This window comes from Drosophila teissieri, chromosome 2L (assembly GCF_016746235.2).
Source record: "Drosophila teissieri strain GT53w chromosome 2L, Prin_Dtei_1.1, whole genome shotgun sequence".
In the NCBI taxonomy this organism is placed as follows: Eukaryota; Metazoa; Arthropoda; class Insecta; order Diptera; family Drosophilidae; genus Drosophila; species Drosophila teissieri.
In genome coordinates this window covers 14,292,577-14,307,571 of record NC_053029.1, presented here as the reverse complement: position 1 = coordinate 14,307,571, position 14,995 = coordinate 14,292,577, and the positions used below count along the sequence as shown (strand labels likewise).

The following is a 14,995-nucleotide window of genomic DNA, read 5'->3' as shown; positions in this document are numbered from 1 at the left end:
GTACACTTTATAATTAGTTTCAACCGATTTAAGTTTAAGTGAAGTGAATCGAAGTGAGGCGGCATGGAGTGAACCAATTAGAATGCCTTCAATTTGGTTAATGACAGCAATGCAGTGCTAGGGATTCGGGGGAAAATAAGTCGCAATTCGCTGGAATGATGATGATTGTTCTGCTGCAGAGTCTAAGAGATATGTATAGAGATGTACCTCACAGATGCGAAAGCATCTGTACAGCTGCACTACTTTGATCATGTGTAGTCTTCGCCTCTCTTTCTCGCTTTTCGTGGACTGAATTACAATCTGCATCTGCATATCACATTCAGTATGGAAAGCAGAAGTGAAATACCAAAGAACCGAGAAGAAGAGAGGAGCACAGAGCACACTTCTCATTCTGCGATGACCAGATGCAGAGTATAATAGATACGCATACTCAGATACTTCTGCAGATACGCGGCAATCACAGCTGAGCAAGAGAGGTGGAGGTTGCAGAGATGGCGGCTTCTTGTACCAATTACTCAATTTAGCAATAAAATTGCAGCCGGCAAAGAGCAGAGAACTGTTGCATAAGAACTGAGGCAAATATGAGATGATATTGAAGTAATATAAGTGGCGAGGAAAGGCGGTTTGACTTTTTGCCCCCTGGAGAAGAAGGCGACGCATTCATGATGGAAGTGGGTCAGTGGTGCATCCAAATGGATATTTTTCCTACCGATCTTGTAACTATTGAGTACTTGACAAAAGACTACTTCATTCTAATGAAATATTTAAAATATTGGTCACTCTTTACGGTTCAATTATACCCATAAACTGAGTCACCCAACCTTACTTATTCTTTCGCGAACTGTTTTTATTTTTTAATTAACAAGCTCCGTGGGCGAGTTCGGATGATCTCAGGTTAATACTCTGGAAGAGAATCTCACGCGTCTCCGGTTTTTTTTGTCAAAGGTGAGATGGTTTTGGGGTGAGTAATATGCGTTCGTCTTTTCAACGACCCTGAACCCAAACGCAATTAAAATGGCTCGGTTAATGCAAGTGAAACAATACCGAGTGTATATTTGCCTTGTTGTGAAACGTAATACAAGATGGTATCTGAACAGAAATCATTAGGGGACTCCCTTCTAGAGCATTATTTTCTCGCATTTACATGGATGCTCGCCCACACGATCACCGCCTGTGTTCAGGATTAGTTTTCTCATGTCGTTGAGGGAATGCTTGATGGCTTTGCCAAATCGCATGACGTTGATTTGTGGGCAACTTTTCCAAGCGGAGATGGCGAAGATGATCTTTTTTTCCTGTGGGTTGTAGCAGACTCCATATCCGTCGGACAGAAGTGGTCCGTATGCCATGAATCCCTCGTGCGAGGTGGCTACCTGGGAGGTGAAGAGTTGAAAGGTCACCGATCTGAGGTAACCCTTGGACCGAAAGAATGCCGGTAGTGGCATTCCCTTTTCCAGAGCCATCTCCTGCAGGCCAAACAAATGCCGATCGATGCCCTGTCCATTGATGGCCTCTTTGATCAGCCTTTCGTGGGCATCCACCGCCTTCTGAAGAGCAGACAGTTTCTCACTCATTGAGGCCGTCGCCGATTGCATGGCCATGAGGAAGGCCTTGGATTCATTGGACGTGGATCTAATGGTTTCAGTGCGCCCCTCATGGAAAATCCTTAGGTGAGCGGACTCATACTGAGCGGGTATTTTCCGGTGCATGGAGTGGTAGGCCAGACTCAGTGCCAGCTGGATGTAGCTATCCGGATTCAGACCCTGCGCCTTGATGAAGCACTTGCCATGGCACTCGAACTGCAACACATTCATCTGCAGCTGGCCGGCGATCCTCTTAATATTTCGCCTGGCCTGGCACAACCACAAATTGATGCACTCGTTCACTGGCTGGAACTTCAACAGGGTGGACGTGACCTTCCTGTCCGCCTCGCAACCATCGCAGCCATAGTTCTCCTCATGGCTGAAGTACACGATTTATTTGAATATATTTATTTAAATATTTCCTATAGATATACTTACACTTTCTGCTGCACAAAGTCCATCAACATGGCGAGTGGCTGGCAGTCCGCGGGAGAATGTTCATAGCAAAATCCGGCCAGGCCATTGGGATTGACTATCAGCTGAATGGTCTTGTCCATCCAGCGATTGGCGCTGTTCTGACGCACTCCACCACCGTGGAGGAGCTGGTGGGCCTGGACAACCCTCTCCTCGCCCTTCGGAGTGGGTACACACTTGTCCAGACAGACCACGAACAGGGACTGCTCGATGGTCTCCACGGTATCTGCGTTTCCATGAAGTCGACCGAGTATGGTATACGCCTCTGCCCAGTTGCTTCTATTGTCGTGGGTCAAAAGGCCAAAGTGTTCGCCTACTTCAAGTGGACATTCAAGTATATCCATCAACGCATCTCTCAGTGTATGAACATGCAGCAAAGTTCCACTTTCGGAATAAATGGGCAGCTTAAAGTACTACGAAGGAGGTACACCAATTGGACTGTTAATATGTTGATCAAGTATTTATAGAAGTACAACTTTCTAGGATTGCTGTATTTTATTAGTATTATTATTATTATTAGTACTCACATTATTATTATATACCACCACAATATAATCGGCATCGTTGTACTGTTCGATGGTGTCGCAGAATCGACCCGGCTTGCGAACCGCGCCAAAGATCTTGGCAAACTGGCTGTTGTCCAGATAGTGTTTGCCCATCTTGACCACTGGAATTTTGTTTTGGTCGACTAGCTGCTTGAACTCGCACATACCGTAGATAGCCTTAGCCGTGAAGTTCAGAAAATCACTGGTTCCATCAAACTCCTGAATGGGAAAGGAGAGACCCGGACTGGAGAAGACGGTCAGCGGAGCCTGGTAGGTCAAGTATGCGGAACGTGTCCATCTGGGAGTTAGCCAGTTGTCCGAACGCTCGGCTTCGTTCTCGAGCAGCTCCTGGAGTTGTGTACCTTCGTTGTCCACAAACTCCTTGGCCACCTTCCGTTCCACTTTGAGTTCCTCTTTATTGAGAAATGGCTCAATACTGCTTAGATAACTGGCGATGCTTTGCTTGAGCGGAAGAGCTGGAAACTTTTTTAACTGGGGTTTCTTACTTGGATCATTGTTGGCGTCTGCTAGGTGGCGTACTCTCGATTCCTTGCATTTCTTTGGAATTTTCTGGGCTTCTGTTGCACATTGTGTTTTCACTTCGCAATTCGATCGTTTTGATCGGCCATATTTCGGCTCTTTAGAATCTGATTTTACTTTTTGCTCAGCAGATGTTTTGATTTCCTTTTTAGAAGTTGAAGGCGAAGGTTGTGAAGCTGGAGATTCCTTGGTTTCTTTACTTGTTGGCAATGGTGCTTTTTCTGCTGAGTGACTGAGAACTTTGGGTGCAGATTTCTCCTTATTCTGAGGCGGATCAGAAGACACGGGTATTTTCTTGACTGGTGGTGGAGGAGGCGGAGGCGGAGGCAGGGAAGCCTTCGATGATGGTGGAGTGTGAGATTCATCGGATTTCTTGACATCTTTTTGAGGAACGGGGCTTAATGAACTTGAAGTTTTACTTGATTCGGCGTCATTCGATCTATTTTTTTTAGCTTTACAGGAATCGGAGCCTGATTGGCAAATGTTGACTACCTTTTTACCGCAGGGACTTTCTTCCTTGGCTGATCCCCTTGGGCCATCCCGGCAGGGATTTCTTCCAATGGGAAAAGCTGACATAAGCGGCATGGAAAAACGGGAAGTTGATATCTCTGGTAGCTCTTTGTTCTTTGGTTGTTTGATAGATTTAGATTTAACCGGAGGACTCTGTGGTTTGACCGGAGGCTTCTTTGGATTGACAATTCCCTGCCTCATTGACTTTTTCTTTCGAGGTTCGGCTTTTGGTGCGACACTTTCCGGAGGCTTAGGTGATTCACTTGGAACAGTAGCTGCTTTTTTAATCGGAGATTCTTTTGGGCAAGTTTCCTTTTTAGTTTCCTGCTTACATTGGCTTTTAATTGCCACTTTTGGCTTATCGTCTTTCTCGGCTTTTTGTAGTGACTTTGGATTCGATGCCGCACATTTAGGTCCTTTTTTTTCATTCTTCCCATCAACGCAGGGATTTCTTCCCAATGGAAAAGCCGAATTCGACGGCATCGAAAATTCAACCTTTGGATTTGCAGGTGATTTTTCTGATTGAGGTTTATTCGAAGATGTACTTGCGATCTTCGGCTTTGCAGGAGCATCTTCCTTTTTCTGTGCACTTGATGCACTAGAATCGACGGCTTTAGGTGGATCTTTTGCTTTGGGTTTTGAAGGTGGTTTTTTTTTAACCGGAGGTTTGTGTTCATCTTTCGATGAGGTGCAAGGTTTGGGTTTGGGTGGCGGACATTTCGATTTTTTAGCTTTTTTGCCGTCTATACAGGGATTTCTTCCCACGGGAAAAGCGGATTTTTGCGGCATGGTAAATCTCTCATTTAGAGAAGTTGAACCTGGTGATACTTGAGGTTTTTTTGGAGCAACAGATGGTAGTGATTCACCAACCGATTGTTTTGATGCAGGCTTTGTTGAAGGCTCTTTTAATGCACTTGTAGGTTGATTTGTTGAAGGCTCTTTTAAAGCACTAGTTGGTTGATTAGTACTAATTTCCTGTAGTGGTAATGTCGTCTGAGGTTTCTTTGAAGCAACAGAAGGTAGAGACTCGCCAACCGATGGTTTTGATGCAGAAGTTGGAGGCTCCTTTATAGCATTTGCTGGTTGATTTGTACTATTGTCCTGCAGCATTAATGTCGCCTTTCCCATGACTGGCTCTGTAGATTGATTGTTATCTCCAATGCAATCCTTACAGTTCACAATCATTACTTCCGAACTATATTCGAAACAGTTCTTACAGTTGAATACTTCCGGGGTTTTTGAGTATACCAACTCCGGTTCCAATTGGCTATTCGATGGTGTTTTGCTCTCTTCTTTTATGTGAAGAGGATTTTTAGTCGATTCCTGGCTGCTGGAGTTAGTAGATGTCTGACCCAAGGATTCAAGTTTTAAAGGCTCTTTCGGCTTGCCACCATCACCAGAGTTTTTCGCAGATGCCAATACCCGACAAATTAAATCCAAAGTTGGGGTTTCCGGTGGTTTTCCTTTGCCTGATAGAAATCGTGCGGAAATTGCTAATCGGTGAGACCTGATGACTTTCTTTGCTACTTCGTAGAGCTGCTGAGGGGGTAGATAGGAACTGCCATGGTGGTGCCATCGTATCCGGTGCTTGCACTAGTAGTGATCACATTTAGATAAGACAGTTTTAAAGTGTCTAGGAGACCGTGGCACTTACGAGGTTCAGGAAGCATTTGGTGCCCAGAAGGACCCTCATTTCGCGATTTCAAACAAGGCCTAATTTAGTTGGTGTGGGGCCGAAAGGTATTGTATTTGGGAGGGGTGCTTATTTTAGGGAGAACATTGCTTAAAATTTAGACATATTTCTGAAAGCCAAGTCTTTTGCATCTTGATAGCAATATTTCCATTTAACATACAGATCAGATTTTATTGCATCCTTATCAGTAATTTCGCTTGAAGGAGTAAAAGAACCTTTTAGACAGCATGATAGTTTTCCACTTAAAGTTTATCGTGCACTTCCCGAAATCAATTTAAAGTGTTTTGCCATTAACCTCGAAATTGGAGCAGAGCAAACCAACTTTGGCGTCGCTTCATTAACCCAAAGAACTGGGTGCTGTTGCACATCCACCGATGCATCGGCTGCCTTCCGAGTTCCGCGAATCGGGAGCGGTGGACAGAGAACAGTGGAGCAGTGGAGGGGCATCTGGGTAGGAGGAGAAATATTAACAAAATCAACACCTCGGAGGCCTCGGGTTGATTGCTTTGCCAAGTGAAGTAGCCATATTATGATTATTGCGAACTCGCCTCTCAACTCTCCGCAAGTGACGCAAACGAAGCTGAGTCCGCTTGAGGCTTGCAAAGAAAATGTAAAAAATAAATGCAATAATTGCATATTGACCCATTTTCTTAACAATGCATTGCGAAGGGCGGCGCTCGAGGGGCGGGGCGTGGCAGGGTAATGGGCCGGGCAGGGAGTGTTTGCAGGTTACGCATGCGTGAGCGTTGCCTTCATTTAATTAGGCGGCGACACCTGCGCGGAGACGGAACCGAAGTTCCAGTCGCAGTCTCAGTTCCAGTCGCAGTCGCAGTCGGAGTCGGAGTCGCTGTTCCAGTCGCAGTCGGAGTCGCAGTTGCCGTCTCAATTGCAGACGTCGCCATCAATCAGCAAATCAGCGAACGAGGCAAACAAGGTGGCAAGTGAGGCGTGAAAACGGCGAACAAAACTGCAGAAAAACATAAAAATAAGCCAGGGAGAAGTGTTTTTCGTTAAAGCCATTATATACCCTGTAAGGCCATCTATAATGTATCTGGCAATTTTTATTTAAGAGGGAGTTGATTTTGTATTAATTTATTTATTTTTGTAGTTAATAGCTTGGCCTATATCAAAACTATTAATTTTACGGGAAAATAATATTTAAAAGAAATTGGATTGTAAATGAAAAAGAATTCGAAATGTAAAAAATTAAAAAAAAATTATCATAGAAAAGATTAAAACAACAAAATATTAAGAAAATCAAATGATTCAAAATGAATTTGTATAGAATTGTAACCATATTATAGGGTATCGCAAAAGTGAGATGAAATGAAAACGAAAACGCAGCAAAGATTGCTGCACAAATGAAATCGAGATGGGGATGTGGATGGCAGTCGGGGGTCGGGGGGCTGAGGAGTGGGTCCTAAGGGGGCGGAATCGGGGCCGAGGGGCGTGGTGTTTAAGCTCATTTGACAATGAAGTGCTTTGAGCCTGACGACTGCGTTTGGGCGCGTTTTTATTATTTGCCTGCCCCACTTTGCGTACAGCGGCGATAATTGACGCCACGGTGGCTGCAACTGCAGCACCACCGCATCACCGCCGCATCAGCACCACCGACAGCAACAACAAAGCCAGCAAATGCGGGGCATGCGCCGCCACCCGATGGCCCACAATTTGGACTGCACTTTATTAAAGTGCCCGTTGGAATGGAGCCACCCAATGCCCAATACCAAATACCTAATACCCAATACCTAATACCCCCAATCCCAATCCCCAATCCAGAGCCCAAAGTGCGTCGCGTGTTTGCGTGAGTGTTTTTCACTTGAGGCCATCATCATCAGCAGCCTCGTCGAGCATTTTGCCTGAATTGCATTTGTCAGGTGTTATGCAATAGAGGTTGCTTGCTGCCACGTCAATTGGCAACCCAGCGTTGATGCAGTGGTGCAATGTGGGCGAAGGGCAGTGATTTGGGGCTGAAAAATCACGGAAAAGGCTAGATATGCTTCAGAAATATGGGAATTAAATTAGTGGTGCACTTTAAGTATACGCAAAAACTGTCACTCGTATTATTTCCAAAATATTCAGTTTGGGTGCTTAAAAGTTGGAACCACAAAGTACACAAGTAAATTGAAATTTGTTTTAAAAGTTTTGATTACACATTTCTGTAGAGTTATGTGTAATTGCATTAAACCATTTTTTTATGAATTGTATTTAATTTAGAAACTACGCTTACGAGTTAAGTTAACTTATGTCAGTGAACCAGGACACCAATTTGTTTCTTGAAAATACGAAATTTCGGAGTTTGGCAAGGGAATGTTTTAATAAAATGGAAGAAAACTCCCTCAATATCCTTGTTGGCTGTACGTATCACTTGCTGAAGCCCTAAGCGTAGAAAAGAATTTCAATCTGGAAATAAGCCATTCCTTCTCCGTTTGCCTCTGATCCCGCTGGCATCATTATTCAATCCAAGGCTTTGTGCAAATTCCGCTCCACAATGGCAAAGGAAAATGTTGATGTTGCATGGCGTTTTTGTTGGTTTATTGTTGGCTTTTCCCTGGCACTGGGTAAATGCGAATTTCCTGTGCATTGTTTTGAACTGTTGGCCAAATGTTCTGCCCCCTGGTCGCTCTGTGTGCTCGCAATCCACCTGATGACCTCAGCAGTTCCAGAGTTGCAATTAGTAGAAAAGTAATTTTCGTTTGGTTTCTTTATTGTTGAATTGCGGTTGCTTTTTTTCACCCCACCCCTCCACTCCTCCCTGACAGCCTCCACCAAAAAGCGACTCTTCAGCGATGCTGAAACAAAAAGCATTCTAACACCCTTTGTTTGGCTGGTTAGCTGGGAAACGCACATACATCTGTACTACTAACCGAAACTTGGTGGGATGCATGATTAATGTCCGCATTGAGTCATGTCCGAGGAGCGTGGAACCAATTGAACTGGGCGCCGTAAACCGAAATTAAAAAGCGACAGAGCTTCGCTCAGGTTTCGTTGATAACGCCGCACTCATCGAGAAATGGACAGCCAAATGGTGGCACGTGTAAACCCGAGACGTGGATTAGAGGGCCCCCAACTTCTCAGCTCAACGAGTTAATTTTTATCGCCCTGTGACACACACAGAACAAGCCAAACAAGCCACGTAACCCGACGAGACCTGAATCGCAGCTCCATCGTAAATCCACTGCAGTTCTGCTCCCCAAAGGGGAAAGTGCCCTCCTCCAAAGAAACCAGCACTCGGCACGTACTTGGATTTCGGATTTTGGATTTCGGATTGGGTTGGGTTGGGTGCCGTCCTCCTCCTTGGTTCCACTTCTCTGTTATCTGCCAAATATTTGGCACAAGAGTCGCCATATCTTTTGGCTGAGATTCCGATTCGCATTCAGATACCCGATAAGTGAGAATCGCAAAACAAAAGACAGATAAGCAGCAGTCCCAATTCAATTTGCCCTCCATCGATAAGAAATCGGGGGAATGGAAATGGGAAGAGGGCAGACTTTAGCCAATGATTTCCCTGTCATTATGGGACTTAGGAGCTACAAAAGGGCATCAAATCACAGCTTCAGAGCCATCATCTGTACCAGAAGACACAGACATAGAGTGACAGAGTAAACAAATGTAATCAGTTTGCCGGAGTGGAAATCTTCCGCTGTCGCTGGAATCCGATTCTTGGGCCGCTTTAATTTTGTGTGTCGACTTATCATGGTTTTTGTGGGCCCCTGGCTTCTTCTTCTAAAACCTCAAGATTCGAGCGATGAGCGCTAGTTTTTGTTTCAATTTTGCCCCTGCTGGCGACCTCTTCCATCCTCCAAAGAGCTGGCTTATCTCTCCTTGGCCCAGCTTCTTGTGTATTCTGAGCGAATCTAAGACAATCTGACTCGGCCACGCTGCGTATGCTTAATCACGGCCCGAAGGTCGGAGGTCAATTGTGGCGCACAAGAAGTGTGTGTTGTGGAATTATTTGTAGCTCCTCAAATTACTAAACCATTTGAAATCTTATCAATGCCGTTGGGCAAGCGATTCCATTTTCATTCATCGATTCCCCGATTCACCGATTCCCCGATTCCATTGACCCAATTCTAGATGATACCCAATTGACGATTCTAGTCCTATGCGATAATTAACTTTTACTTTCTGTCGCTTCGTCGCGCGCTTTTTGTTTTTATTTCGTCTGCTTTGGGCTGTGCGGCAAACAAGTCCATTAAACATTCACACAATTTATGCAAATCAAATGAAGCTGAAATTAATTCTAAACAAATTCAAGCGAACAGCGCAGAATGTTTACGTTCGCTTCGTGCGGCACTTGACTAATTAACATATTTATGCGATTTATGCGAAGCGCCTCTTCATTTCAATATCGCAGCCCAGTCGAGCGCACCCTCTTCGCCCTCGTCGGCTAGATTTTCCTACCATGTAATGTGCTAATTGGAACTCACCTGTCCAGTTGCACCTGTATCTGTATCTTTATCTGTTGGTCAGCGCGGGGTCTTCAAGGACTGTTTGTAAATGAAATTTGTAGTGTTCGCTTCCGCTTTGGGCTCTTTTTTCATCGTTATTGTAATTCTTGGGTGGTTTTTATAAGCGTATTTGAAAACCAGTTGGCAACCTGTTGGCCAGAGTTCTTAGTATCTATAAATTACATTTTATACTCGACGCGATGACGACGATAATGATGATTGGGTGGCGGAAAAAGCCGCCTCTAATTCCATACCAAGGCCAATTTACTTAGCAATTCGAGGAATTTTCATTTCATGTCAAGCTTTTGAAGTTCAGCTTTTCAGATTTTCCGAAGGCATTTTAAGCTTTGCTCCTGCGAAAGATATAAATTTCATTATTGGAGGAGGTTTCCGCGCTGCCATCGTTGTTGCCATTATTGTTATTATTAACGACACAAAAGAAACTCTTCGTCATCGTCATCGACATCGTCAGTCAAAGTGGAAGTTCAACCAATATATATACATTTTTCGCCCTCCATTATAATTCCGCCACGTATGCTGTTGCTGGGATTCAGGACATGAGTCCTGTTTGCATTGCAAATTATATGGCAGACTTCGATGAGGGCAGAGAACCCCATCCTGCCAGCTCAAAGTAAAGGCAAATTGATTTAAGTTGCGGAAAATGAGTGGAAAAGTTAAAAGGCTGGACGAAATACTTGCATTCGAAAAGTCGTTCGCAGATTGCTCTAATAAATATACATTTGTAGAACTACGATGCTATTTATTCCAAACAAGTCAAAGGCAGGTGTCCAATTCAATGGAATAGTAAAACAAATTTCTTTAAATTATATATAATAATCTTTAAATATATGATAAGATGCAAGTAGAAAGCAGACTAAAGCCCAATAATTGTCATGTGCGAAAGCTCTGAAGCGGATTTCCATACCCAGCCGGAATCATTTAATGCCCTTACCCACTTAAGAGTGGGGACAACATCCGCAGAGGAGCACCATGCGTTGAAGGCACATGGCAGCTGCCGCCGAGCCGAAAACCATCTGGGGAAATGTCGCGACGGGAAAATAATAAAAATAAAATGTGGGGGGAATAAGGAATATATTGAAAAGAGAAATATATCTCAAAGAACAATACGCAAATTAATCACCACCCACATACGAGTCCCATTGCAATGTGACATTCGTTAGCCGTTTTCTCCACAAAAATGCGACAGTCCAAAGTATTTTGCATTAACATAAATTTTATTGCGTATACGCAGCGTTGCAGTGGCATCGAGCAGCCCCAGCAGACGGCTGTTACGATTTTTTGGGGATTCGGAAACGCCGGTGAGAATGTGCCACTGCCGCAAACGATTTTAATATTTATTATTTGCCCAGCGATGGCATTGTCCGTGGACACTTTTTGCGCCAGTTCTGAGGAAAACTGTGGCGGTGGTGGGGGTGGGGAAAATGGGGGAAAATTGGAAAGTGGAAGGCGGCGGCAGCTGTCGGGAGTCGCTTTCAGTTGGCTACTCACGGCGCCTGGCACAATGACAAATTACGAGTTGAAAGTTGAGTGAACTTTGGCGCGACAGTGTCCACAGTTCTGCCTCTTAATTTGGCTATTTGAAGAGCAGAAAATAGATATTCGGCATGTAGGCAACGGTTGTCATTGATCTAAATATATGAAAATCATATTCAGTTGAATCTTAGAAGTATCTTTCAGAGATCGTAGTTCTTAGGTTGTTTGATGGAGGTGTACCTTATATGATGATTACTCACAATGAGAGTGTATCTCGCGGTCGGTCTTAACTGCATCTTTTTGCTACTTTGTGTATATATTGTATCTAGTTCTGCGGCCACAGTATCCACGCTATCTCCTCCTGCAGACAGCTGTCAGTGGTTCAATCTTGGACCCCGACGGTCGAGGCCTTTGAAATTGATGAGGCTTTTGTTGCCGCCTTTGGCAAATGAGGCGCAGATAAGCGTCAACTTTGACGCCCTCTTAGGCATATTTTTTCAGTCGGCCTGATGCTTTCTTAGTTTCCGATTCCGATTCGGTTTCGTTTTCCCCTTCAGAACTCTGCGTTTCATCGAAACTGTTGCTTCTTCTTTGACACAGGCAAATGGGCGATGGAAAAAGTTTTAGGCGCTCCTTGGGTTTTTGTGTCTGTGACTCGCCTCATTTGAACCCGACGAACCTAGTTCCATTCCCTTTTATTTTTGCCTTTACATATATTTTCGAAGCATTTTTTTTTGCGTTGTTTTCTATTTTTTACGTATTTCTTGCAGTTCTTTTTGTTGTTTGTGCGTGACATATTTGTGTGAGCATTTGACTCTTCGCTTTTCCCCATTTGGGGGCAACCATTTGTTTGCCTGAACGCTTGACTCGGATTTGTTGTCTGGCACTCTATTTTCTCCTTTTCGGGCATGGAAACATGCCCATCAAGGATGGAAGGAGCCACTTAAGGCTTATCATTCTGAGGGATCGATGAGGTAGGCCAACAAATTGAACCTTTTGACGGCTATGCAAATAACCAAAAAGATTTAGGGGTGTTGCATGAAATGTTAGAAAATGATAAAGTCGAAAGAGTCAATTCAAAAGTCTTTCACTATTAAAATGCTTTAAAATTTGAAGAATGTTTTTTTGATAGACATATAAAAACCACATAATTGAAAAATTCTTAGTTATAACAAATTTTATCAAGAATAAAACCTATTACCGCACAATAATGTTAAAGATATTATATTAATATTATAATATATATATATTTTGGGTATGAGTCAGAGTTTTGAAATACATGATTACTTCGGAACAGCAATAGAGCATATGAACTTTGGTCACAGTTATAGTTTTTCCCGACTTTTGCAGTCTATAGCTCCTCCTGCAAACGAGACAGAGACAGCGGTGCGAGGGGGTGGGCGATAGACGGAGGAAGATGGAGCAGCGAAATCATCACTCATCACTACTTGCACTGATTCCGCAGCTGCTGCTGCTGCGGCTGCTACTGCAGTTGCATCCGAGAAAATCCCCCAATGAATAGCAACTTGCAAACTGCATTTGAATTGCAAACCCAGGTCTACCCCCGCCCCCGCTTCCGCCACCGACCCCCTCTGACGAGCGGCAACTACCCACATTAGTTTAGCATATGTTTTACATAACTGAGAGTTGGAACCGGAGGATGGGACTACGACTGCTCCCCAAAGCTGAACTGAATCCTGGGCTTATGCTCCACTTCTGGCTGTCTGAACTTTCTTTTTCTACTCTATTTTACGTTTTTTATGCGTCGGCTTCTACACAGGAAACTATTATTTCGATCGGATGTAATAATTGTTATATGACATATGTAATATAAACCCATTCAACTCAATAAATCATAAAGCAATAAAGTTTACTTGGACCTTCGCACAAGTTTGTTAACCGATGCAATATAATTTATTACCCTATATAAGTTCGTTTGTAATAGCAACTAATTAGTAGGCAATCTTCAGAAGTATACAATTTATTTCAGTGGATCTCCGCACTTCCTGCTCGCCCTATCGCCAATCTTTCGGATCGGAATGCTAGTTTCATTTCTGCTACGTCGGATTCGAAGATTGAACGTTTTGGGTGTCCACGAAGTGTACGCAGTTCAACAACAAAATTTATTGAAATGGCAAAAGGAAGACCTTGATCTTTAGATTATCACATCAATAAATGTTTATTCTTTTTCTGTTTTTTTCTTTTATTTTATTTCATATACTTTGTCGCAGTCGTTTTGCCGTTGCTCTTTTTGTTTTAGTTTTGGCGGCGTCTTCAGCATCTTGTCTTCGAGCTCTTGTTGTTCTTGTTCTTGGACGTGAAAGAAGCGAAAACGAAACCGAAACCGCAATCGAAATCGAAACGAAATGAAACGGAAACTGGTGGAACCAGTCGAGCAGCAGATGACCAGATGACCGGACGACAAAAAGCCAAACCCACTGAAGTGGCCAAGCCAAAAGAACTTCTTCGGCTAATTAAGAGTTTTTTTTTTGGCTAGCGCCAGCTAACTCGTATTCACCAGATCTCGATATCCACGTTCTCGGGCCATTAATTTAAATGCAACTCTATTAGAATCGTCTCATTCTGCATGAAGTCACAGTCATCATCATCATCATCATCTGGATTCAAAGCTTGCTTCTCACATACGTATTCCACAAATGACGCTTACGTGATTACATAAAGACCCATGAAAAGTGATTTGAACTTGAAATCGCTAAATGCGTCATGCAATCGAAACAAAAACCGGCGCTTGTTAACCAACAAAAAAAAAAAAAACGAAAGAGACTAGAGAAAATCACTGAAATCGGTGGAAATAAAAACGTACTAACCATAAAATTGTTACAATGACAACGGACAGGCAAATGGCTAAAACAACGGCAGCAACCGCGCAGTTTGCCAGTAGATCAAATTGAATAACTGCTTTAGCTTTAGCTTCGGCTTTAAGCCAAACCAGCCACAACAGCAACAACAGCAGTTAGCTATATAACAAGAAGATCAACAAAACCAGGCAATGTTGGCAAGAGCGCATCAATTAGGCTTATAGCCATGTATATATACTCGTATGTATATACCTATCTTTATATACTGCACACTGTGACATTCGTGTTCTTGGCAATGTTGCTGCTGTCACTGCAGTTGCTGTTGCTGCTCGCTGTTGCTGCCCGCTGTTAAACGACAATTGCTGTTGTCGTAACAGATGTTGCCGCCTCTGTTTTTGCGATATTCTACTGTTGCTTTGGTTTTTTGTGTTGCAACTCAGCTGTTGCTGCTGCAGATGCTGCTGGTGTGGTTTCTGGGTTTGATTTTCATAAGGCTTGTTCTTATTTGGTGGTTTGCCACCATTATGATCGCAGTTGATCCTTAAATAGCAGGCAGATCATAGTCTTATATGATTATATTCGTTAGTCGTTGAGTAAGAGGATATATTGCAACATGTTGGAGGATGCGTTTCCAAAGCCAATATCGTTTCCAAACCAAAGCCCACATACACTTGAAACTAGAATTTTAAACTTTTTTTAATTTTAGATTATCTCAAAAGCGTGGCTTAAAAACGTTTAAACGCATGCAGCATGCTCTGATTATTACGCACAATTTGTACGACTTTTACTGTAAAATTCACATTAATTATTCACAAGGACCAAACAAATTAACCAAATAGCCCCAAACAATTCAATTTCGCAAACAAACGAAATGTCACAGTGGGTTAAC

General features: G+C 43.3%; 1 protein-coding gene across 1 annotated transcript; it reads right to left on the bottom strand.

Moving 5' to 3' along the window:
- Window positions 1-1,023: 1,023 nt before the first annotated feature.
- Window positions 1,024-5,462, bottom strand: LOC122617442. The gene is made up of 4 exons (XM_043793302.1): window positions 5,304-5,462; window positions 2,582-5,242; window positions 2,019-2,467; window positions 1,024-1,959 (listed from the first exon to the last, which is right to left on the bottom strand). Exons 1-4 carry the CDS (start codon window positions 5,340-5,342, stop codon window positions 1,119-1,121), a joined length of 3,990 nt encoding a protein of 1,329 aa, XP_043649237.1. The 5' UTR covers window positions 5,343-5,462; the 3' UTR covers window positions 1,024-1,118.
- Between the last annotated feature and the right edge of the window lie 9,533 nt (window positions 5,463-14,995).

Excerpts from the sequence above, each read along its gene's own strand:
- LOC122617442 (XM_043793302.1), bottom strand. The coding sequence starts at position 5,342 with ATGAGGGTCCTTCTGGGCACCAAATGCTTCCTGAACCTC. Across the intron at positions 2,468-2,581 it reads TGGTGGTATATAATAATAAT|TACTTTAAGCTGCCCATTTA; the intron begins GTGAGTACTAAT and ends CCTCCTTCGTAG. Across the intron at positions 1,960-2,018 it reads GACTTTGTGCAGCAGAAAGT|CCATGAGGAGAACTATGGCT; the intron begins GTAAGTATATCT and ends CGTGTACTTCAG.